Here is a 21,040-nt window from a genome sequence, read left to right as displayed (position 1 = left end):
TCATAAGCTGCTGCGGAACAGTTTGTTGGAATTGACAGTTACTTCATCAAGTCCTGTGAGCTCAATCACTTTTGAAGAGAATGGAAAACCTCGTCTGGTCTCAGCTGAGAGAATTTATACAGCTTCCGCATAAACGACAACTCGCATCGCAACACCGAGTGACGCAATCAGCTGATTAGGCTCAACTCCTTCTCGGATTCGCTTAGTCCATGGCTTATCCCGCAGAAGCTACTGCTAACGTTGGCGTAACGCTCCATCCGAGGTACCCGTGTTTGTATGGCGTCTCCCGCATAATATTAGGTACTCGGTACGCGCAATATGGGTTCCTCTTCAAAGGCCACTAAAGCCTCATGTTTTGGCTCAATGTCGATTGTAGCAATTGGACATTTTTCACAGCCAATTGACGACGGCTCTCCTTGCTGTTCATCATGCCTTTAATTGTGTCTTTAATTTTCCAGCCAATCGAAACACAGCTAATTGCAATGTGAGAAAGAATTCTGGTGCGAGGATCCGTTTAACTTACGTCAGCTTATATGGACTGGCAGTGGTACCTCGCATCAACTACCGAATATGGTGAACTTGGCATCGAAAAGAAGTACAAAAACAGCTTTGTGGAGGCAATCCAGCATTTTAAATATCTCTACAAGTATGACCAGAGCAAGGCAAAATCCAATTGTAATCAACATGACAGAAATACCACCTTGGATGACGCCATTTCCACTCCTTACATAACCTGGAAAGCTCACCTTGCAGCATCAAAGCCTCAATCTGCAGTACGGCTAGTATAAGCGGTGTCGGATTATTATCCTACATACCTACATACGACAAACACGCCACTAACGCTCAGCCCTGTCAGGACAGGATAATAGGCAGAACCAGCTGTGCGGGGATTCCATGGATTTACGATGACTACATACTGCTACGTAGTATTATCCTCCTACTATATTTCCAGAGCTTGAACGAATCGCGGGGAAGCTTAACCGGCTCGACACCCCATTCGCGGAATCTCGCTGTTGCGACGCTTGGCGGGAGAAAACATGATTCGGCCCGAGAGGTGGATAGGCCAACGGATATAGCTTCGCTTGGGCTTTTTGTCTCCAGGGATACTGTCACTCACTACTGGCATACGGACATTGAACAGCTGTCGGAGCCTGTTCCGGTCAATTGGTTCTTTCACCAGACGCAGGGCGGTCTACGAGTTATGTCAATTTTTGTCTTACTTGCATATTCATCACTCATCAACAAAGAAACAAAAGGGGGGGAAGGGGACACCGCCTTGAATAAACAACGTTCGGATTGGCCCGCCGTTATTGATGGAGCTGAGAAAAAAAAAAAAAGTCAAGACTCGAGCCATCATCGTCATATTCCCGTTCGGGTAGGTGATGTGACAATCCCCCGGGGCCGAGATGAACCGATGCATCGACTAGCAAGGGACAGGGTTGCACCACATTATGCGGGGAGACGCAAAATGTAGGAACAAGGTCCCCAGAATCAAGTGTTAAGTAATATCGAAAAAGAAAAGCTCATCCGGGTCCCAAGCTTCGAGCAATAAGGTCCCCCCAGGGGAGGGGGCAAGGCTATATAAATGGCATCATCACCGCATCTCGACAATTGGAACTTCCTCTTTCTCTCTTAAGCTGCTTTTACTTGGAAATTCTCGACGGTTCAACATGTTGACAAAAAGCGCCCTCGTCACGCTGCTCGGTGCCGCTTCATCCGCCGCGGCCGACGTGTATACCGTTCCCTCGCAGCCCAATGCCAATGGCGAGCCTCTCGATGGCTTCGTGAGCTACTCAATTGAGTTTGCTTCATTCCCTGACTTTGCCGGTAAGATAACCTCATGGATAAACCCCCCTCAAATGATCAATTGGATCTAATTCTCTCTCCTACAGGCAACAAGTCGTCCCCAAATACGTTCTCATACAACCTCATCAACAACCTCGGGGCTCTTCAAGGACATAAGCCGTATATTCGCGTCGGTGGCAACACCCAAGATTACGCCCTTTACAATGCGTCTCAAAAGGCATCCCTGATCGGTATCGTCGATCCTAGCAGATCGCCCGACTACCCGACCACCATTCACATTGGTGACGCTTACTTTGAGTCCTACGGCACCTGGCCCGGCGTCCAGTTCTCTCACGGCTTCAACCTTGGACTAGGTGCCAACAGATCAGAGGGATGGGAGACTCTCGCCGACACGGTTCCTTTGGCCTGCAAAGCCCTTAGCCACGGGAACATATACACATGGGAGTATGGCAATGAGCCTGATCTCTATTCGACGTCGGCGCAGGGCCCTGTGCGCCCCTCGAACTGGAACGAGAGCACGTATGCTTGGCAGTGGCTCAATGGCACGGCCGAGATCACGAAGCAGGTCAAGAAGCACTGCCCAACCTTGGCCCTCTTTGGAGGTCCCAAGTTTATGGCTCCTTCGTTTGCCGGTACTGGCAACCACCTCAAGGCACCTCTCGCCTTCCAGGACGGTCTTGACAAGAACAAGAATATTGAGTATTTCTCAACTCACAAGTAAGTCTCAGTATATGCTTCCCTCCAAGATGAACTCGTACTAATAAAATCAACAGCTACATTAGCGGTGCCACCTCTCTTGGCGTCACCCTGCAGGGCACCCTGATGAACCACAACAGGACCGTGAGCTCTGTCCAGGGCCATCTCCCAGAGTACAACGCCATTTTCACCACTGCTGCGGCCCAAAAGTCCACTCCCCTCATCTTTGGCGAGTGCAACTCTCTCTACAACCAAGGCCGGCCTGGTCTGTCCAACACGTTTGGTGCCGCGCTCTGGGGCATTGACTTTAACCTCTATGCCGCTTCAGTGGGCTTCAAGCGCGTCCACATGCACATGGGCACCAACTACCGTGTAAGTCTTAACTCGTACTCATATCAAGACACTCATGACTGATCCATCATAACAGTACCAAGCTTGGCAACCTGTTGAGACCGACTTGGCCTCCAGAGGCACCAAGGCCCCTTACTACGGCAGCGTCGCCGTCGCTGCCACGCTGGGCAACCAGGAGCTCCTCCCCGTTAGCATCACCAACATCCCTCTGGCCAGTGCCTACGAGGCCGCCTACGCAGCTCACTACTCGAGCGGTCTTCTCAAGGGCCATCTCGCTCGCCTCACCGTCCTCAACATGCGCGGCTACAACACCACCGTCGACGGCGAGGGTCTCGAGTCAGTTCCCAACCCTCCCCCTCGTCCTAGCCAGACGTACACTTTCGCTGTGAGCGGTGCCCGTAACGGAGCGCATGTTGGTGTGCAGCGTCTGTTGGCTAATGGAAGTGATGCTATTACTGGTATTACTTTTGATGGATGGAGCTACAACTATGAGCTTGCAAAGGGTAAGCCTGTGAGGTTGCATAACGTGACTGTGGGAGAGACTGCGGTTGTGCGCAATGGACAGGTAACGGTTGAGGTGCCGGATTCATCGGCTGTTTTGCTCAACTTTCCTCTGCTGTGAAGATACAGACAGTTTGTTAGATATATTTATGAGGTAGATGCATGATTTATGAATAATGTGTGTTATGCTCTATTTGATCTTGTTTGACTGGTGATGTTTGAGAAGAGTGGTGTAAGTGCGTGTGGATTAAAACATTTCTCTTTGAGAAGCCGTGCGTATACTCTGTATAGATGTCAATATGGGACAGACTCTTCAACCAATCATGGGCGGATGGTTTAGTGGTATAATTTTCCCTTAGCATCGGCAGCGCTTCAGTTGCCCTCCCGCATGGGAAAGGTCCGGGGTTCGATTCCCCGTTCGTCCAGGTTATTTTTTTTTGCATTTTATTCTTCTTGCGAAGAGAAATCATTATTCGTGATACTGCGCACCCTGTGAGGGGTTTACCAAGCTTGCATTGATTGATATTTCTTCCACAGGTTGGCTGTGTTTCAACCGACACAAGTACCTCATTCTGTAGCCCGGAGATTCACTCCATGTCATATTAAGCCTTGGACTTATAGTATCTCGTTCTGGCTGCCCTCTTTTGAGCAAATTCTCAAGCTTACACGATGGTTGCCGAAACACCTCAAGACGGCCTTCTCAAACTATGGGAAACTATTCCCGAAAACTTACGCACCAGCGGCTCCTACACGTTCGACGCATTGTCCGGTACCGTTGATTCGCTTGTTGCCAAAGCCCAAGAAAGCTCCAGCTCTCAATGTCAGCACAAGAATGAGCTAGCTAATGCGCTTGGGAAAGTCTGCACTGCTGATGACTCCTGGGAAAACCTGCTGGAAATCACGCGCAAGGCAGCTTGGAAGTCATATAAGAAACTCACGGGAAATAAGCCCAGGCCGTTTAACGGAACCATCTCGGACTATCCACGATGGAAAACCGACATACGAAATTGGGCTGCTATGAACGGAGCCGTACCGGGAGACATGCTCGCCACAGCTGTCCTCCAGAACACAACTGGTCCCGCTAAAAAATGGACGTTATCCAAGAAGATCGACCAGTATTCAAAGACTGATGGGGTCCCTGTCTCATCGGCTGCCACATTGGAAGCAATCTTGAAGGACATGGATAACCTCTTCAAGGACCCTTTGGCCAGGTGGAGAACGCTCACAAAATACCGAAATGCCCGTCAAGGAACCAGGCCCGTTCTCGAATACAACATCTACTTTCATAATCTAGTCGCTGAACTTGGCTACGACCCTGAAACCTCATCCTCTGTAGTCTATGATTATATCCAGTCTCTGCGCCCTGGGGTTCGGGAGAGAGTAGGAGAGTGGCATCTGTTGAAATCGCGTAGAGATCAGGATAAGTGTACTTTAGACGACTGCATGCTTGAGGCTGCACTTGCCGACAATAGAATTCCAGTACCCAAGAAGAAGCGACGCCAACGGCAGAAATAGGCGGAGAAGCCTATCGGTATCTTTCTTTCTTGGATGGGCGAAGTGGTACAAACATCCCTAAGTTTCTGTCTTTCTTTTGATGAGTTTTTTTGGTGTTTAAGCATTGGGCGAATTCAGATGTATTTTGACGGCCAGTGCATCAGTTGTTTCTGGGATGAGAGTGAGAGCGGTTTGCAGGATGTTTTCTATCAGCATGTGAAACCCTAGCCGTCTTTCATTCCATTTCTACCGGCAGCACACCCATTACAACACTTTGAGAGCCAGCTCAAAGAGATCAAAAAAGGTCTCCTGCTCCTTCTCGGCTTTTGCGAGCCCAAATCCGAATACAAGCGTCCGTCTCTCTTCAGGAGATTTCAAGGAAATGTGGCTGGCAATTTGTGAAGCGTAGAGCTGTCCAAGAGTTTCTCTGTCGTCACCACCTCCTCCTAGCAGCGTCTTGGGGGCAAGATGAGTGGCGGGGAGCAGGCCATGGCCACTGCTTGGAAGCGCCATGTCAACTATGCCCGCAGTGGTTCCCATCATGGGGACTTGAATCTGTCATCTCATCAGCAACCTTCCTTCAATGAAGCTCCGTCAACCTCGACATACCCATTGCGCTAGTCGCCCTTCCTGGCTAATCGTGATTAAAATCTTATCCGAAAACTCTAGTAGTGTGACTTCTGTTGATACGCCATTGACTAATCCTGAAGCTGATCGACTCCGAGCTGGGAAAGCGTCTTCTCTTATATCTACTGTTGTTGCCATTGTGAATGTGTCGTTTTTGAATTGTCTGAGATTCATCCAGGGTAAGCCACTTGAGCTTCATGGAGCTAGATGCGAGTGGTCCCCGCACTATTCCTAATCCGTGTCGAGACTTTGGCGGTCAGCAGCGGCAAAATTCTTTATCTGCCAAAATTTCTGGTTATCGGCCTCTGCATTTCGCGATAACGCTGCGATTTGAACGGCGCCATTGAGATTTCAGCATTGAGCGTAATGCGATAAAGCTTCACCGTCCACAAGCCTCAGGATGGCTAAATTTGTTCCCAGACAGAGAAAGCACAAGGTGCTGGCTCGTGAGCGAGCCAAAGAAAGCGCCCGCCATGAGGTCGAAGACACCAATCAGGAAATCCTGCCGGCCGCGAAGAAGGAGCTGGAGGAGAAGAAGGCTCGCATGAAGGAGCAGTTGAAGAAGGATGGAGAAAAAATGAGTGGAAAGAAGGCGAAGCGCCTGGAGAAATATATTGACAACAAGCTGCGCAAAGACGAGAACCGCGAATTGCTCGCGAAGCTCGCGGAGAGAAAGATCGATACGAGCCTGTTTTCGAGCAGCAAGTCTCTGGGACAGGGTCGCGAAACGAAGAAGCAGGCATTGTCTCGTGCGCTAAGAGAACACAGAGCTGGCGTCGATCCCACATCCTCGGTGGAAAATGTTCTTTTTGAGCAGCGACCTGAGGTTGATGAGGAGGCGGACAAAGACGAAGACGATGCGCACATGTCAGACGATGCAGCTGCACCTGTAGCACAACCCGATACTGATGCACCGAAACCCGTCGCTCCGTCCGCCCAAGAGACAGTTGCGCCGGCAGTTACTGTTGGAACAGGTCTGAAGCGGCCACTCGAACTAGATGACGAAGGCCGGCCAGTGATTCAGAAGCGACAGAAAAGAGGAGGACTGAAGACCAAGGTTTCGCTCGTCGCAGAGAAGCAACAAGAGTCTGAAAAGTCAGGAGATGAAGATGAATGGAATGGTTTCAGTGGCGACGACGACGACAAGGCTGAGAAAGATGACGATGACTCTGACGAAGAAGAATCCGAAGGCACCTCAGACGAAGGCTCCGAAGACGACGACGACTCCGAATCTGAAGAAGAAACAAGCGAGGAGGAGGAAGATGAAGAAGAGATAGACGAAGAGCAAAAGAGCCAAAGGTCGTCCTCATTCAAGGCGTGGGCTCTTCAGCAGCGAAACGAGGCGCTTGGATACCAGCCCGTGGATGCAAATTCAGCCGTTCTAGAGATACCGAAGCCTGAAAATTTCGTTCCCAGAGCTCCCGAACAGGACCCATTACCGATGGAATTGCAAGTCACAGAGAAAACGTCAAGAAAAGTCTTCAGCGTGGCTGTTGTAAGAACGCCCGAGATCGAAGAGGCTCGCATGAAGCTGCCGGTTGTTTCTGAAGAACAGAGACTCATGGAGGCAATCCACAACCATGACATTGTCGTGATCTGTGGTTCCACTGGTTCGGGAAAAACTACACAGGTGCCTCAGTTCTTGTATGAGGCGGGTTATGGATCTCCCAATTCCCCAACACCAGGACTGATTGGCGTCACGCAGCCCCGTAGGGTTGCTGCTGTCAGTATGTCTAAGCGAGTGGCAGATGAGCTTGGAGACCACTCAAGCGCAGTGGCCTATCAGATTCGTTTCGAGGGCAACGTTGATGCAAAGACCGCCATCAAGTTCATGACTGATGGTGTGCTGCTCCGAGAGGTTGCGCAGGATATTACACTGCGAAAGTATTCGGCCATTGTCATCGATGAGGCTCACGAGAGAAGCGTAAATACCGATATCTTGATCGGAATGCTAAGTCGAGTCATTAAACTCAGGACTGAGTTGTCACAGGAAGACCCAACGATTAAGCCCCTGAAACTCATCATCATGTCTGCCACTCTGAGAATAGAGGACATGACAATGAACCCTAGCCTGTTCTCAACTCCTCCACCTGTTGTCGAGGTTGAAGGACGACAGCATCCAGTTACTATCCACTTTGCGCGTCGTACTCACCATGATTATGTGGAGGAAGCATTCCGGAAAATCACCAGAGGCCATAAGAAACTGCCACCCGGAGGTTTCTTGGTTTTCCTGACAGGCCGCAATGAGATTCTGCAACTAAGCAAGAAACTCAAGGCGGCTTTTGGCGGACCTAGGTCAGCTGAGGGCCCCAAGGTGAAGATCTCAGCTACCGAAGCGCCAGTCGAGGTTGAAGACCTCGACTTCGGCGACGTTGATGAGCATGACTTTGATGATGTGGATGGCATCGAGTCTGATGAAGAAGAAGGGGATGACGAATTTAAACTTGAAGAGGAAGATGATGAAGTTGTCCCTCTCAAGATGCAGGTACTGCCTCTGTACTCTTTGCTTCCAGTTAAAGAGCAGCTGAGAGTCTTTGAAGAGGTTCCTGAAGGGACTCGACAGATTATTCTCGCAACCAACGTTGCTGAGACCAGTTTAACTATACCCGGTATTCGATTTGTATTTGATTGCGGACGTTCAAAAGAACGGAATTACGACCGCCTCAGTGGTGTTCAGAGCTACGAGATTGGCTGGATCAGCAAGGCCAGCGCAAGCCAGCGATCAGGTCGTGCTGGACGTACGGGCCCTGGCCACTGCTACAGACTCTATTCATCTGCGGTTTACGAGAGAGACTTCCAAGAATTTTCAGACCCTGAACTGCTGCGGATGCCCATCGAAGGCATCGTGCTGCAGCTCAAGGCGATGAATCTACAAAATGTCGTCAACTTCCCCTTCCCTACACCTCCCGACCGACAAATGCTCGCCAAGGCTGAAAAGCTCCTCACATATCTTTCTGCCATATCTCCCAGCGGCCAGGTTACCAAGGTGGGAACAACAATGTCCTTGTTCCCCCTGTCTCCTCGATTTGCAAGAATCTTGCTCGTTGGACACCTCCACAACTGTTTGCCGTATACAATTGCTCTCGTAGCTGGACTCTCTGCGGCAGAAGTCTACCTCGCAGAGAATCAGGCTATTCCAGCTCTCACCGCAAAGGAAGATACAGCAATCCGCACTGCTGCTGATGTTATTGCCGAAGATCGCCAGGCAAACGTTAGGCGACTGTTTAACCAAGTTCACAAGAACTTTTGCTTCTTGGACGACAAGTCTGACGCCATCAAGCTTCTGCAAGTCGTCGGCGAGTTCGCACACGAGCCCACCGAGAAATGGTGTGAAACCCATTTCGTCCGCTACAAGGTCCTCAAGGAAATCCAGCAACTACGAAAGCAAATCACAGATCTACTACGCACAAACATCCCCTCCTTCGCCGCACTACAATATCAAGAAAAGCTGGACCCCCCCTCACCGAAGCAAGTCAGCGCGTTGAAGCAAATGACCGCGGCCGGCTTCCTGGACCAAGTCGCCATCCGCGCAGATCTGGCACCCAACCCACCCGAGCAATTCAGAAAACCTCGTCGTGCAATCGACGTGCCTTACATCCCGCTCATTCCCCTCCACAGACCCGGCAGCGGCGAAAACCCCTGTGTCTACATCCACCCTACTTCCTCGCTCGCGCACGTCAGTCCCCAAGAATGTCCCGAGTATATTGTGTATGCCTTCCTCCAGCGCGCTACACCTTCCGGCGCACTCGACTCGGAGAAGAAGCCCAAGACGAGAATGCATGCGCTCACCGATGTGACGGGTGGCCAGCTTGCTGGTCTGGCAAAGGGCACGCCGCTAATTAGCTATGGAAAGCCGATTAAGGAGGTCAAGGCTCAGGCTCTGGGCGCCGATGGAGCGACGACGCGGGAGTGCTGGGTCGTTCCGTATTTGAGGGCGGAGAATACCGCGGGACAGGGATGGCCGTTGCCGGCGCAGAAGGTGAAGCAGAAGAAGGTGGCGGGCAAAGGATGGATTGTGGAGTGAAGGAGACATGAAGATGAATTATAGAGTATCTCATAATGGCGTTAATGAGTGGGTAAAAATGAGTGAAAATAATTAGATGCAATAACAAAGCGATATCATGATATCCATGACATGATAGATTTCAGTATGTCGTATATGTGACTTGGGATGATTGTCATTATATGCTATTTTTTATGCATGTCTATTGCCCGTACAATAATTCGGATTCATCTTCGAGCCGGGTATCAAAAACCAAAAACGCAAACGCCGCCCCCCTTCCCTCTTTCAAAAACGCCAATGCTCAGAGCACGTCCGCACACAAAACAATCCCTCTCATGAAGCTCCAGGCGTCGCAGCAGGAGTCACACTCGGGCTCATCTTGCTCTTCTTCCTCTTAAGCTTAGGCATCGTAGCTGACTTCGGCGTCTTGTCCGGCCTGCCATCCTTTTTGTCATCTAGCTTCGTATTCAGCATAGGAGGCCCGCTCATAGCGCTGATGCCCGTAGGAGCCGCGCCTTGCGGAGGAAGAACGGGCTTGCGGCCCGTAGAAGATAAGTGGAACTCTCCCGGCTTGCCTGTGATGGGGATCTCGTCGATGTATTCGCCTCCGTATCTCAGATGGATCATGAAGGATTCTTCGGCGACTCTGTCCATGAATGGGGCGTCGTGCTTTGCTACTGCCGAGAGAGGTTTGCCGGCTTCGTCGAGCACGGGCTTCTCTTCCTTGAATTCTTGTGGCTTGGGTTGGGTGGAGGATTGGCTTGCAGGGAGCTGGTATACGTGGCCTGTGGAGGGACGCCATTTGCGGGCTGCCTCGGCGGCTGGCAATGCCTTTGCAATGGCTGAAGATATCGTCATCTAGGAGTAAAGGTCAGCTATGTGTCCTGGATCGGGGATATTCCGACCTTTTCACGCACTATTCTTGAGGCCAGAATGTCTGCCAACGTGGGGGCCATGTAGATATTTTCGCCCACGACGAAGAATGAAGCATGGACAGTGATCTCGTCATCATCTTGGTACCGCTTTCGCCTGGTCTGCTTCCGAATGACCCAAACACCTGTTCCCATGCCCGGACCAGTCTCGGCCGGCTCCTCCCCCACGATGAATTCCAACCCCGACATTGTCTTGAGACGTGTTTCAAAGGCCTCGCGCGTCTGAATGTAGTGGTACATGGCCATGTTGTTCATTGCCTGGGCCATGATGACGGCGTTGTTGGAGGTACGCTCGAAGAAGGGCGATTCGGCAAAATAGAAGAGGATTGTGTTGGAGTGGAGGCCGCCCATTTGAGCTACGATCTGCGGGGAGCGCCATTGGATCTCGTCGAGGGGGGGATCGTTGGGATTCGCCATTGTGAGGGCGGTGTTTTGAGGTTGGTGATGGAGAGTGAATGGTTTGAGGTGAGCTCAATTGCAGAGGACTAGAAGCTTTTAGTGGATAGGCAGCTGTAGAGGCGCTATTACAGAGGCGTGGGGCTCCGGCGTAGCGGCCCCGCGGGTGGGTCATGAATTCTGCCAGTGCTGCATCTTTCATGACTTGACACATGCATCCTGCAACTCTCGACTTTTCTACATTCTACATTCTTAGCCAAGGGTCATCATAATTGGCCGTCAATCTTGGATATAATATTTCTTATCACACCTTCATACCCTACATAGTTCCGACCATGGATCTGCTTTCGACTATCCGCAAGACCGGCTCCAGAGGTGGCGTAAACTTTAGCTGGGACGAAGTCGCCAACTCCAACCACCGCGAAAACTATCTCGGCCACAGCCTCAAGGCGCCAGTTGGACGATGGGCCAAGGGCCGGGATTTGAACTGGTACGCCAAGTCGGACGCCACAGCGGCAGAATCGGCCGAGACAGACGAAGAGCGCAAAGATCGCGAACAAAAAGAAGAGCTGCGCAAGATCAAGGAGGCGGAAGAAGACGCAATCGCCAAAGCACTGGGTTTGCCGCCTCCTCTACGAAACTCATCCGGAGCGAATGCTATCGAAGTTGAGCCCAAGCGACAAGTAGGTCCCGCCAGTGGACCGCCGAGAGATGAGGCGAAGCCGGAGAGGTCAAGACGACATGGCGATGACAGGAGAGAGCGAAGAAGACACAGAAGTAGGAGCAGGAGCAGGAGTCCTGATAAGCGACGCGATAGAGACTACCGACGGCGCAGTCGTGATCGAGCTGAGGGACGGGACGAACGCGACCGAGATCGGGATCGTGAGCGCCGACACCGCCGAGATCGCGATAGGAGCCGAAGCAGAGATCGGCGCGACAATAGGCGGGAAGATCGGGAGGATGGGAAAGGGGATAGGCGAGGTGAAAGACGACAGAGAGACAGGAGCAGGCAACGACATCGATCTCGATCTAGGGAGCATAGACGACGAAGCCCTGGGCCAAGCTCGCGCCGAGAAGATTAGACTGGAAGACATGTCATGTTTGCTGGCGTTTGGTACTTGATTGTAATAAACAATGATACCCAATACATATTACACAACTTAGCTGCAGGCATTGTGATAGTAAGTTGTTTGATTGCTTTATCGAATAATTATAATAAATATGGCTAAATAAAAGAAAGTATCAATTTCTGCTGCCTTTACGAAGTATACTACCAATAATAGAGCGCTCCTGACTGATACGGGGGCTCTGAATTCTTATCCAATCTTATTCATTCCTCATTATCGCTTCGGCCTAACACAGGTACCTATAGATAGGTACCTTATACTGGGGTATATCGATGATCTCATATCAATTCAGCAATTGGCGGCTTCGGTTTTCACCCCAGGCAATTTCATAAGAGCAGCCTTAACCGCGTCAATACTTGGCCTGTCTTGAGGATTCAAATCCAACATTCCGACGACCACGGCATAGGCCTTCTTTTGCGCAGAATTGCCTCGCTTGCAGATTGCACCCAAGGTTGTTATGAATGAGGGTTGCTCGAATGCAATAGAGCATTGGCAGTTTTCATCATCCCGAATGAAGCTATCCAGAAGCTCTTCGTGGCCTGACTGCCCTTTGTTGGCTACGGCAAGAATCTCGGCAAAGCAGCATCCTAGCTGCCAAACATCTGATTTGAAGGTGCTCTCTTTCTTCGCATGCTGCTCTGGAGCGAGATAAATGTAAGTACTATCAGTGAAGTTGGTAGAGGCTCCAGGCTTGTAAATTTTGCTGACACCGACGTCTGTAATCAAGGCTGTAGGGCGCTGACTTTTTTCTTGGTATAAAAGAATATTGTCAGGTTTGAGATCCTTGTGCTTGATATGGTGTTTATGTAGGTAATCGACAGCATCGGCCAGCCCGTACATGATTTGATATATGCAACGGTTAGATTCAGATGAATTTTGCTGAAACCAGGGACACCGAGCTTTCCTCTTAACATCGGGGCTATGAAGAAATCGCGACAATGTATAAGGCGCCCATGGAGCCATGACGAAGTGTACAGGTTGATCATCTTCGTCGTCGGTTCTGAATGCCTGGACAAAACGGACAATGTTCTTATGATTGCAACCCTCTAGAATCCCAATCTCTCTCAATATTTTCTTCATTTGTTTCGGATAGAAGACTTCGCGAAAAGTCTTCATTGCAAGCGGCTCGCCGCTTTCCTTATGATTGACCTTTCTCACAGTGCCATAGCTGCCTGAGGATGCTCCCTCCATCGGGTCGAGAACGTACGGTGCCTCAGCTAGGCTTGTGTAATTGTGAACATATCGGGGGCTAAGTTGTTCTTGGACTCGGGAAAAGAAATCTCGCAGTCTGGGTCTAAGACAAGATTATTGTTAGTGGAAACGTCTGAATAATAGAGATGTTACATACTCGAGTTGTTGGAATCGTTGCACAGCAACCCCTGCTGTCAGGGATTCAGTCGGTTTATCTTGAACAAGTGCTGCAACATGCTCCCTCAGCTCTAATCCAAGGCGGACCAAACCCTCTTTTCTCCCATACAGATGATGCGTGCTGTTATGAGTGTCTTGGTTGAGAATATACCTGCGTGCGTATAAGACATTGAGATCTCCCTCTTGGCCACCACGTTCCGCATGTTTATGGAACGAAAGAAGGTCCAACGTCTCAGAAAGCTGTGTCTTACAGCGTACAAGTGTCTGTTGAAGACTCTCAGATGAGACATAGCCAGATCCAGTAATCTGTATCCTGAGCGGGAGGCAGGTAGCACATAAACTCTGGATCTCGTTGCAGACCAGTTCAGTCAGAGGCAGGCCTGAATCAGCGTGCTTTTGCCCCCAAACCGTGAGGCGTTCACATAGTTGAAGCACACCATCAAGCGTATGCCGAAGGACATCCTCCCGAGGGGTGGCAATATCATTATGGGCAGGAGTTGTCATCGTGAAAGGCTGGTGGTTCGCAAATCACTTAGATACAGAAGATTAGGCAACCAAGGGGCAAAACAAGGCAACCAAGTATGAATAAATAAACGTAGTAGAAATAAGAAGGATGTCAGAACTAATACCAGCCCCCTGTTTCGAACGCGCTGCCGCGCTCAACAAACGCGCTGGCTTCTCCGGCCAATTCTGGTCCCCAATATGACGAGCTCATACGCGATTGGCTCAAGTCGGCGGCAGCAGGATTTCCAGATGGCAGGCATTGATTGGTACTAAATTGTAAGTAGTTTCTATATGCATGTACATGTGGACACCGGGTTGGTCGTTTTTGTTGACAGATAATGTCGGCACTTCCAAGTGTCAAGGCTGGCTGATGATTAGGTAGTAACATGAATGTTCACACGTAAATACTGCGAGTGTGTGATCCGCTGGTGATATGCTTCTCTTCAATCTCAGAGGAATGCTCTCTGTTACGAGTAGAGCTAATCTCATAGGGGTTTGTAAGTTATTCTTATAGATTTGAGCGATGGTCGAAGAAAATCAACTCCATCGTAATTGAATTTATACGTCAAAGCATATATCTGAAGGTAAGGAACTACCTAGTAGGGTGCATCATACATGGGATTACTCGGTCCTCGGCTGGTTTCTATACCGGCTTTGTTCTACCTTGATAGTTCATCGGCCCGTTTCCGAGATCTACCAAACTCTACTAACCGTAACGTAAAACTTAATCCCCCCAGGTCTAGGAATGGAGAAAACATCCATGGAGGGAACTTGGCTAACATGGATCGTTTTGTCGGGTCCGTTGGCTCAGCGACACACACACCTGGGGAGTCTTGCGCATGAAGTACCCCACAGTCGCCTGTGCATGTACCACAATGAGGCGAGACATGGCAGTGAACTGGCTGTTGGATAATAAATTAGGCTTTACAGTGGTTATATCAGAAGTCTAACACAAAGCTGGCGTATGCCAATTATATGTTCTCAAATCCCGGCCTATCTTGAGCTTAAATTGTTAAAGAGATTGTGGCGTAAAGAATGGTACTGACGGACTTAAGGCCTGAGACTTGATGGTTAGTGCCGGCTGCTATGGCGACTCCCCTAAATCTCGAATTCACGTGCTACACAGCGGTCGACATCGATGAACCAAGGCACAAGCCGCAACGTAAGCTCTCATTCACCAAGTTCTCCCTTTACAACGGTGCGGGCATCCATGCGCGGGGGAGTTTGTGGTTCTAGACTCTTCTTTCATTGTTTGCCACGGTTTATAGATTTGCTGACTCGTCAGTTTAACCCTGCATCTCTTCCCCTTTTGCTTGCGGCTTTCGTACTGACATAGTTGATGTCCTTAGACTTGCGCTGCGAACCATAGAGAATGCACATCTGAGTCCCCAGAAGCATCTGCGACCATGGCGATGGACTACTCGAGCCTGCGGGCGGCCGCTCTGCGGGACGGCGAAGACGAAGAAGCCGTCACTGTCGACACCCGCGCTCTCATAGACAAGGTCCTGGCCCGTTACTCAGGAGAATGGACGACGCTGCGAGAGCTCATTCAGAATGCGGCCGATGCGCAAGCGACGACTGTTTCTATCAAGTGGGAGACGCACCCGTCAACAAGCGTCCCTCTTCCCAGCGCTGCGAGCCGATCCGAACTGTTGAAGCACACGATAGCTAATCACACGTTGCGGCGGCTGGTTGTCCAGAACAACGGCGTGCCTTTTACAAAGACAGACTGGGGCCGTCTGAAGAGAATCGCAGAGGGAAATCCTGATGAGACCAAGATCGGAGCGTTCGGTGTCGGCTTCTACAGCGTCTTTGCCGACTGCGAGGAGCCCTTTGTTAGCTCTGGCGCTGAGGCCATGGCCTTTTACTGGAAAGGAAACTCTCTCTTTACCAAAAAGTCACACCTACCTGAGGATAAATCATCGCCATACACCGCCTTCGTGCTAGATTATAGAAATACGACGACTCCTATGCCGAATCTGCTCTCCGTCAGCCAGTTTCTTGCTACAAGTCTTACCTTTGTTGCGCTGGAGAAGATTGAGTTTTGGATCGATGACCATCTGATTCTTTCTCTCCACAAAAAGACATCCCCCAGCGTTGACCTGACGCTGCCTCGCGACCTGGAGGCTAGGACAAAAGACAACATTATGAAAGTGACAAGCGTAGGTCGTACAAGCACACAGATTGACGCATCCTATATGAACGTAGTTGGATGGAAGCCCACAGCAGCAGCATCCGCTGCAAAAGCCTCGGATTCATACGGTTCCACCGAGGCTCCCTCTCTGAGATCCTTCTTTGCGAGACTCACCACGACAGCCTCAAACAACAGCCTCCTCAAGACAAAGCAGCAGACAGAGGAAACTCAAGCTCAGACGAAAATCACAGAAGATGTTACTGCGTTAAACAAAGCCACAATATTCCTCAGGGCTACGACTGCCAATATCAAGACCCACGTATCGGCTTCCTTTTCCGCCGAGCTTGAGCGTGCGACCAAGAAGCCTCCACCAAAGACTACAAAGATATCCATTCTCACTACATCATATGATGAGGCTGAAGCTTCCAAGGGCTCGACCCCAGATAACGACGCTTTTGCCAAGGCTACAGATGTTTTTGCTTCTGTGCTGCCAAACAAGAAGCCGGGTGGTCGCATCTTTATTGGATTCCCTACTATGCAGACAACCGGCGCTGGAATGCATATCTCTGCCCCCTCTGTCATCCCAACTGTCGAGAGAGAGGCCATCGACTTGAACGCTCGCTGGGTTAGAACGTGGAACGTGGAACTTCTCCGAGCCTCTGGCATTATAGCCAGATTAGCCTTTGCCAATGAGATGAGCGAGCTCGATCGCAAAGTAAGGCAATCATCTGAGGCTGGCAAGAAAATATCTGCCGAAATAGTCAACCGATTCATGCCTGAAGCGCTGCACATTCTAAAGACATTTACTTTTACCGACTCTACGCCAAGCAGTCAAGTCGGACAGACCATCGAGGAGGCTTTCTGGACCTGTTTCAGGAAGGCCTCCATCGAAGTGTATTCAAGCCGAGGTGTCTTGCAGACATCGCAAGTTCGTCTAGGATCGACAGAGTTGAATGCCTTTGTGGATAGCATCCCAGTTGTACCCAAGGACATGACAGATGCGCCATTCGTGAGGAAGCTGATAGACTTTGGGCTCATCTCGCACATCACCGTAACGGATGTCAAGGAAGAGCTGGAAGCCAAGGCTCTCACGAAGAGCCAAGCCATCAACTTTATAAAATGGGCGGGCAAGAAGAGCTTGACTGGCGAGATTGACCCAGGGAGCAGGGCTGCGCTTATGGACGTTGCCGTTGCCACTCTGAGCGATGAAAACGACAAGGGCGAAATCGTGGCCCTTGGCAGTATAAGCAACTATCTTAGTCTTTCAAAGATTCCTGCTAATATGCCAGTGCCTCCAACAACCGTTCCATATGCTCTCATTGTCAACATTAGTGCTTCTGAACTGGAAGCTCTTGGGTGGGAGCCCTTGGAGATTGTGCCGTGGCTGCGCTTCCTCATCGAAACTACGGCCTCTAGGGCGGAAGAGGAGAGTGTCACTAGATCTCCCAAATTTGCTGTCGCTGTCCTTACAGTGTTGTCTAAAAACTGGGAGGCCATGACTATGATTAATAGGGGCACGATGCAGAGTCTCGTCCAGTCAACTCCGATGATGCCGACTAAGCTGGGCTTGAGAAAACCTACAGAGTCCTTCTTTGCCTCTGTCAAGCTTTTCGATGACTTGCCGGTTATCCAAGGTTGCGAAAAGATAAAGGAGAAGTTTTTGACGGCTCTTGGCGTTCGAAAGACGGTTGATCTGGAGACTATCTTTGCTCGTCTGGTCAATGTTTCCGGTGAAGATGGCCAAAAGAAATGGAGTCATATGGAGCTCATTAAATACTTGGCCTCTGTGCAAAATGATATCCCATCAGGCGACCTTCGGAAGTTGAGAGAATCTAGAATTTGTCCGGCTGAAGCAGGGCCTAAAGGCGCGGAGCCAACGCAGGCGACGACAAAACTGTACAAGGTCTCGGAACTATTTGAGCCCAAGGATTCCCTCCGATCTCTCCGGCTGCCCATCATTCAGTGGCCAGGGCCTCCTGGTAGCTTCCGGGCAAACAGCCCTGAAGCTCGATTTCTGGTTGTCCTCGGCTTGCGGACTTTTCCCTCAGTTCCCGAGCTGGTGGATATGATGTCGTCAGGCGATCAGGCGCTATGGACCTCAGCAATGACTTACTTCATTGCTAATCATCATTCGAATCGGTATAACGCCTTTGATTTGAGTGACTGCCGCAAACCAATCCTACCGCTTCAGGGAAGCACCAAGTTGGTAACACCGGGTGCATGCTTTACCAACGAGAAAGCGGCGGTGCTCGGGTTTGACATCTTGAGTCGTGACCTTCATGATCACGCCAACGTAAGCACCTTGCCCCTTTAAATGTGCATGTCCAAACTAACACTCTATATCAGAAATTCGGCGTTGCTAGAGATCCACCCATGGCCGAGTGTGTTAATCGTCTGCTTGCCAACCCTCCTCAGAACCAACAGTCCGCTGTGACTCTCTTTAGCTACTTTGCCTCTCGCATTGGAGAGCTTGGAGAAAGCAGCTTAGTCAAGCTTCGAAATGCTTCAATCGTTCCGGTGAAGCGATCAAGCTCTTCCGCTTCAGAAAAGTCTGGCGCAAAGCTTGCTTATATCAGTCCGTCACAGGCATACATAGGGACATCCTCAACATATGGGGATATCTTTGACTTTGTAGACTTTGGTCCAGATGGAAACATCTTTTTGTTTAAATGTGGTGCAAAGGCCGAACCGACCAAAGTGGAGGTTGCCTATATGGCGTGCAATGAGCCAGCAAGACTTCTGAGCGTGCTCCAGAGCCCCGAGAAGTACTTGGATCTGCTCAAATCTTTAGCCGAGGTTACTTCGAATCTCCAGCGCGATAAGGAACTTTGGCGCAAGATGAAAAGCTCACCGTGTCTCCTCGCCTATAAGGAACTAGTGGCGCCTTCCAAGGGCAATGCTAATAGCAATGATTTGGATGAAGACGAAGCTCCGATTAGGCAGTATCAGCTTGCTTCTGCTAGCCAAATCGTTGTGGTGGACGACATTATCAGCTACCGCCTCTTCAAGGAGCATTTGATTTGCGCCCCTGAAGAAGATATTCTCGAGACTTTTTATATAAAGCTCGGTGCGTCGAGGCTAAGCAGCATAGTCCAAGAGGATGTGCGCATCGGCTCCCACACAACAAAGCAGCAGCTGGCTGAATCGCTCAAGAAGCACGTTCTCGAACGGTCCAAGATCTTCCTTTACGAGTACGCCAACTACCGCCGGGATGCCATTAAGCACGACGCAAAGTGGCTCGAGAAGAACCTGAATGTGGAAGTGGTCCGATCGGTGGCGCTTCGACGAAGCTTGCAGGGCCAGAGGCAGTCGCACACCGAGAAACGCTCTGCGGCCGCAACATACAACAACAGGTCATGGGTCCTGTATGTGACTGATGATGGAAAGCCAGACATGTACCAGGTTGGCCAAGCGATATGCCAAATGCTGCTTGACAGGCCTAATCAGCAAGCCTATCTGTTCTTCGAACCGTTCCTCACCCTGGATCTCCTCGGACTGAGATCGCGTGGATACAACGTCGACCGAATCCTTCGAGCGAAGGCCGCGGAGGCGCGAATTGCGGAGGCAGAAAGGCGCCAGGCATTGGAAGAGGAGCAGAAGCAGATTCGGGAGAGGGAGCAAAATTGGGCTCAATCACAGGCAGAGCATTCCAAGTCTCAGCAACTTCCGCAGGCAGCAGAGGCTGCACGGGAAGCTCCCAGATCTCCGAAATCTTCGCATCCATCTATGCCTGGAGCATGGGATTCGCCAGAGGAGAATGCGCAGGATAGGAACGCAAATAACAGGAAGAGCAGGGGCTTGTTTTCGAACCTTAGCCGGCGATTTGGCTTTGATACGCAGGATGACGATAAGAATGATTCTCGAGGACAGGTCGAGCAGTTTATGGGCAACAACTCAAATTCCACCAATCGAGGCCCTGACCAGTCTGGTGGTAGTGGACAATCGCAAAACGATGACGGCAAAGTGACCAACCCAGCTGTGGTCCAGCAGAACCTCTTGAACGCCGTCAATGCAACGCGAGCCCACGGATCTGATAGTGTCTACTCAGAGCCTCAGGTCTCCGAGGTCAAAGAACAGGCGACATACTGCGACAAGAAGCCAGCTCAAAATATTACATTTGTGGCAGAGGCTTCTAACGGCATGAAAGTCTATGTGGCCAAGGAAATGACTGCCCACGCCGCTGCCTTTTTGTCCACAAATCTCGCTGCGATTAACTCTTTTGCATCGCTTCTTGTCGAAATTGGTAACGTCTACTCGTTGGCGCCAAAGGTGCTTCACATCTTTCACGACGAAGCTGGTGGAACGATAGCCTTCAACACTGGTGGAAGCATCTTTTGCAACTTCCGGTTCTTCCTCCAGCTGCATGCTGCCCAGATTGATGTTCCGAATGGAGCTGGCAAGGCTGAGGCCGGCACTTGGTGGTGGGTGGTGCTGGCTCACGAGCTTGCCCACAACTTGGTTTCGCTGCACAACTCTGATCACAGCTATTATACGTATGTTATTTCCCTTGATTTCTTCTCATATCATTATCTTGCTAACTCTTGGACAGTGAATCATTTATTCAGCAATACATGGGAAAAATGATGGCAAAGACGACGCAGTGGACTCAGGGAGCTCCTGGGCCGTCTCAACCATCTACTCGACCAACGTCGCAAACAGCGGCAGTGCCTTTAGATCCTCCGCCGGCATATCGCCCGGTATGATGAACAGCCCAATTCGGTGGTTGGTTAATATGATGAATGCATTGTGTGGCGTACAATTTCTGTTTCATTTCTTGCTTGCGAGGCGTTTGACGAATACATTGAATGATAGATGAGGGAAGAAGAAATGGTCGCAATGACATGTTGGGAGCATGATTTCCTTAGAAAGGGTGTTGTTTAGACTCTCCAATTAGACTCATACACTGATGATGTTTCTGCTATCTTGTCATCGAGTTGGTTGTGGATGGGGCATGCCAATAATTGCCGCATACATCTTTAAATCACTCTAGTAACGAATGAAGTAAATCGTCTTTAATCATTTTGGAAATTAAATAAACTTGTCTGAGCATTATATTATAATTATTGTATACTCATTCAAGAGAGCCTCATATAGCAGCATA

At 50.2% G+C, this 21,040-nt stretch overlaps 8 protein-coding genes and 1 non-coding gene across 9 annotated transcripts; 6 read left to right on the top strand and 3 right to left on the bottom strand.

Annotated features, from left to right (window-relative positions):
* Nucleotides 1-1,670: 1,670 nt before the first annotated feature.
* M431DRAFT_3216 (glycoside hydrolase family 79 protein) lies at nucleotides 1,671-3,475 on the top strand (the record flags this gene model as incomplete). Its single annotated transcript, XM_024914302.1, has 4 exons — nucleotides 1,671-1,827; nucleotides 1,893-2,523; nucleotides 2,580-2,874; nucleotides 2,930-3,475. The coding sequence occupies 4 exons, from the start codon at nucleotides 1,671-1,673 to the stop codon at nucleotides 3,473-3,475; spliced, it is 1,629 nt and encodes a 542-aa protein (XP_024777896.1).
* A 204-nt stretch (nucleotides 3,476-3,679) lies between these two features.
* M431DRAFT_t54 lies at nucleotides 3,680-3,779 on the top strand. The gene has a single exon. It is a non-coding gene; the product is annotated as a tRNA-Ala (tRNA).
* A 253-nt stretch (nucleotides 3,780-4,032) lies between these two features.
* M431DRAFT_59554 (hypothetical protein) lies at nucleotides 4,033-4,443 on the top strand (the record flags this gene model as incomplete). The annotated part of the gene is made up of 1 exon (XM_024921543.1): nucleotides 4,033-4,443. A coding segment is annotated over one exon (411 nt), but the record flags the coding sequence as incomplete, so codon positions are not given.
* A 669-nt stretch (nucleotides 4,444-5,112) lies between these two features.
* On the bottom strand, nucleotides 5,113-5,613 carry M431DRAFT_78385 (hypothetical protein; the record flags this gene model as incomplete). The annotated part of the gene is made up of 2 exons (XM_024922683.1): nucleotides 5,113-5,403; nucleotides 5,458-5,613. 2 exons carry the CDS (start codon nucleotides 5,611-5,613, stop codon nucleotides 5,113-5,115), a joined length of 447 nt encoding a protein of 148 aa, XP_024777894.1.
* A 199-nt stretch (nucleotides 5,614-5,812) lies between these two features.
* M431DRAFT_505758 (hypothetical protein) lies at nucleotides 5,813-9,599 on the top strand. The gene has a single exon (XM_024918685.1). The coding sequence runs from the start codon at nucleotides 5,876-5,878 to the stop codon at nucleotides 9,497-9,499; it is 3,624 nt and encodes a 1,207-aa protein (XP_024777893.1). The 5' UTR covers nucleotides 5,813-5,875; the 3' UTR covers nucleotides 9,500-9,599.
* Nucleotides 9,600-9,811: 212 nt separating this feature from the next.
* Nucleotides 9,812-10,827, bottom strand: M431DRAFT_78973 (hypothetical protein; the record flags this gene model as incomplete). The annotated part of the gene is made up of 2 exons (XM_024922764.1): nucleotides 9,812-10,336; nucleotides 10,396-10,827. 2 exons carry the CDS (start codon nucleotides 10,825-10,827, stop codon nucleotides 9,812-9,814), a joined length of 957 nt encoding a protein of 318 aa, XP_024777892.1.
* A 188-nt stretch (nucleotides 10,828-11,015) lies between these two features.
* On the top strand, nucleotides 11,016-12,199 carry M431DRAFT_360833 (hypothetical protein). Its single transcript, XM_024914557.1, has 2 exons — nucleotides 11,016-11,987; nucleotides 12,047-12,199. The coding sequence occupies exon 1, from the start codon at nucleotides 11,142-11,144 to the stop codon at nucleotides 11,886-11,888; it is 747 nt and encodes a 248-aa protein (XP_024777891.1). The 5' UTR covers nucleotides 11,016-11,141; the 3' UTR covers nucleotides 11,889-11,987; nucleotides 12,047-12,199.
* A 22-nt stretch (nucleotides 12,200-12,221) lies between these two features.
* On the bottom strand, nucleotides 12,222-13,805 carry M431DRAFT_492447 (hypothetical protein; the record flags this gene model as incomplete). Its single annotated transcript, XM_024917009.1, has 2 exons — nucleotides 12,222-13,227; nucleotides 13,282-13,805. The coding sequence occupies 2 exons, from the start codon at nucleotides 13,803-13,805 to the stop codon at nucleotides 12,222-12,224; spliced, it is 1,530 nt and encodes a 509-aa protein (XP_024777890.1).
* Nucleotides 13,806-14,797: 992 nt separating this feature from the next.
* On the top strand, nucleotides 14,798-20,987 carry M431DRAFT_137711 (hypothetical protein). Its single transcript, XM_024912565.1, has 4 exons — nucleotides 14,798-15,085; nucleotides 15,155-18,232; nucleotides 18,286-20,432; nucleotides 20,489-20,987. Exons 2-4 carry the CDS (start codon nucleotides 15,212-15,214, stop codon nucleotides 20,640-20,642), a joined length of 5,322 nt encoding a protein of 1,773 aa, XP_024777889.1. The 5' UTR covers nucleotides 14,798-15,085; nucleotides 15,155-15,211; the 3' UTR covers nucleotides 20,643-20,987.
* Nucleotides 20,988-21,040: the final 53 nt, after the last annotated feature.

This window comes from Trichoderma harzianum (assembly GCF_003025095.1).
Source record: "Trichoderma harzianum CBS 226.95 unplaced genomic scaffold M431scaffold_3, whole genome shotgun sequence".
Lineage (NCBI taxonomy): Eukaryota > Fungi > Ascomycota > Sordariomycetes > Hypocreales > Hypocreaceae > Trichoderma > Trichoderma harzianum.
The sequence above is the reverse complement of the archived record's forward strand: the minus strand, read 5'-3'. Positions and strand labels throughout refer to the sequence as shown.

Bases quoted from the DNA above. Each gene is read 5' to 3' on its own strand.
- M431DRAFT_505758 (XM_024918685.1), top strand. From the start codon at position 5,876: ATGGCTAAATTTGTTCCCAGACAGAGAAAGCACAAGGTGCTGGCTCGT.
- M431DRAFT_360833 (XM_024914557.1), top strand. From the start codon at position 11,142: ATGGATCTGCTTTCGACTATCCGCAAGACCGGCTCCAGAGGTGGCGTA.
- M431DRAFT_137711 (XM_024912565.1), top strand. From the start codon at position 15,212: ATGGCGATGGACTACTCGAGCCTGCGGGCGGCCGCTCTGCGGGACGGC. The intron at 18,233-18,285 runs GTAAGCACCTTG...ACTCTATATCAG, and splicing joins ACCTTCATGATCACGCCAAC to AAATTCGGCGTTGCTAGAGA. The intron at 20,433-20,488 runs GTATGTTATTTC...ACTCTTGGACAG, and splicing joins TCTGATCACAGCTATTATAC to TGAATCATTTATTCAGCAAT.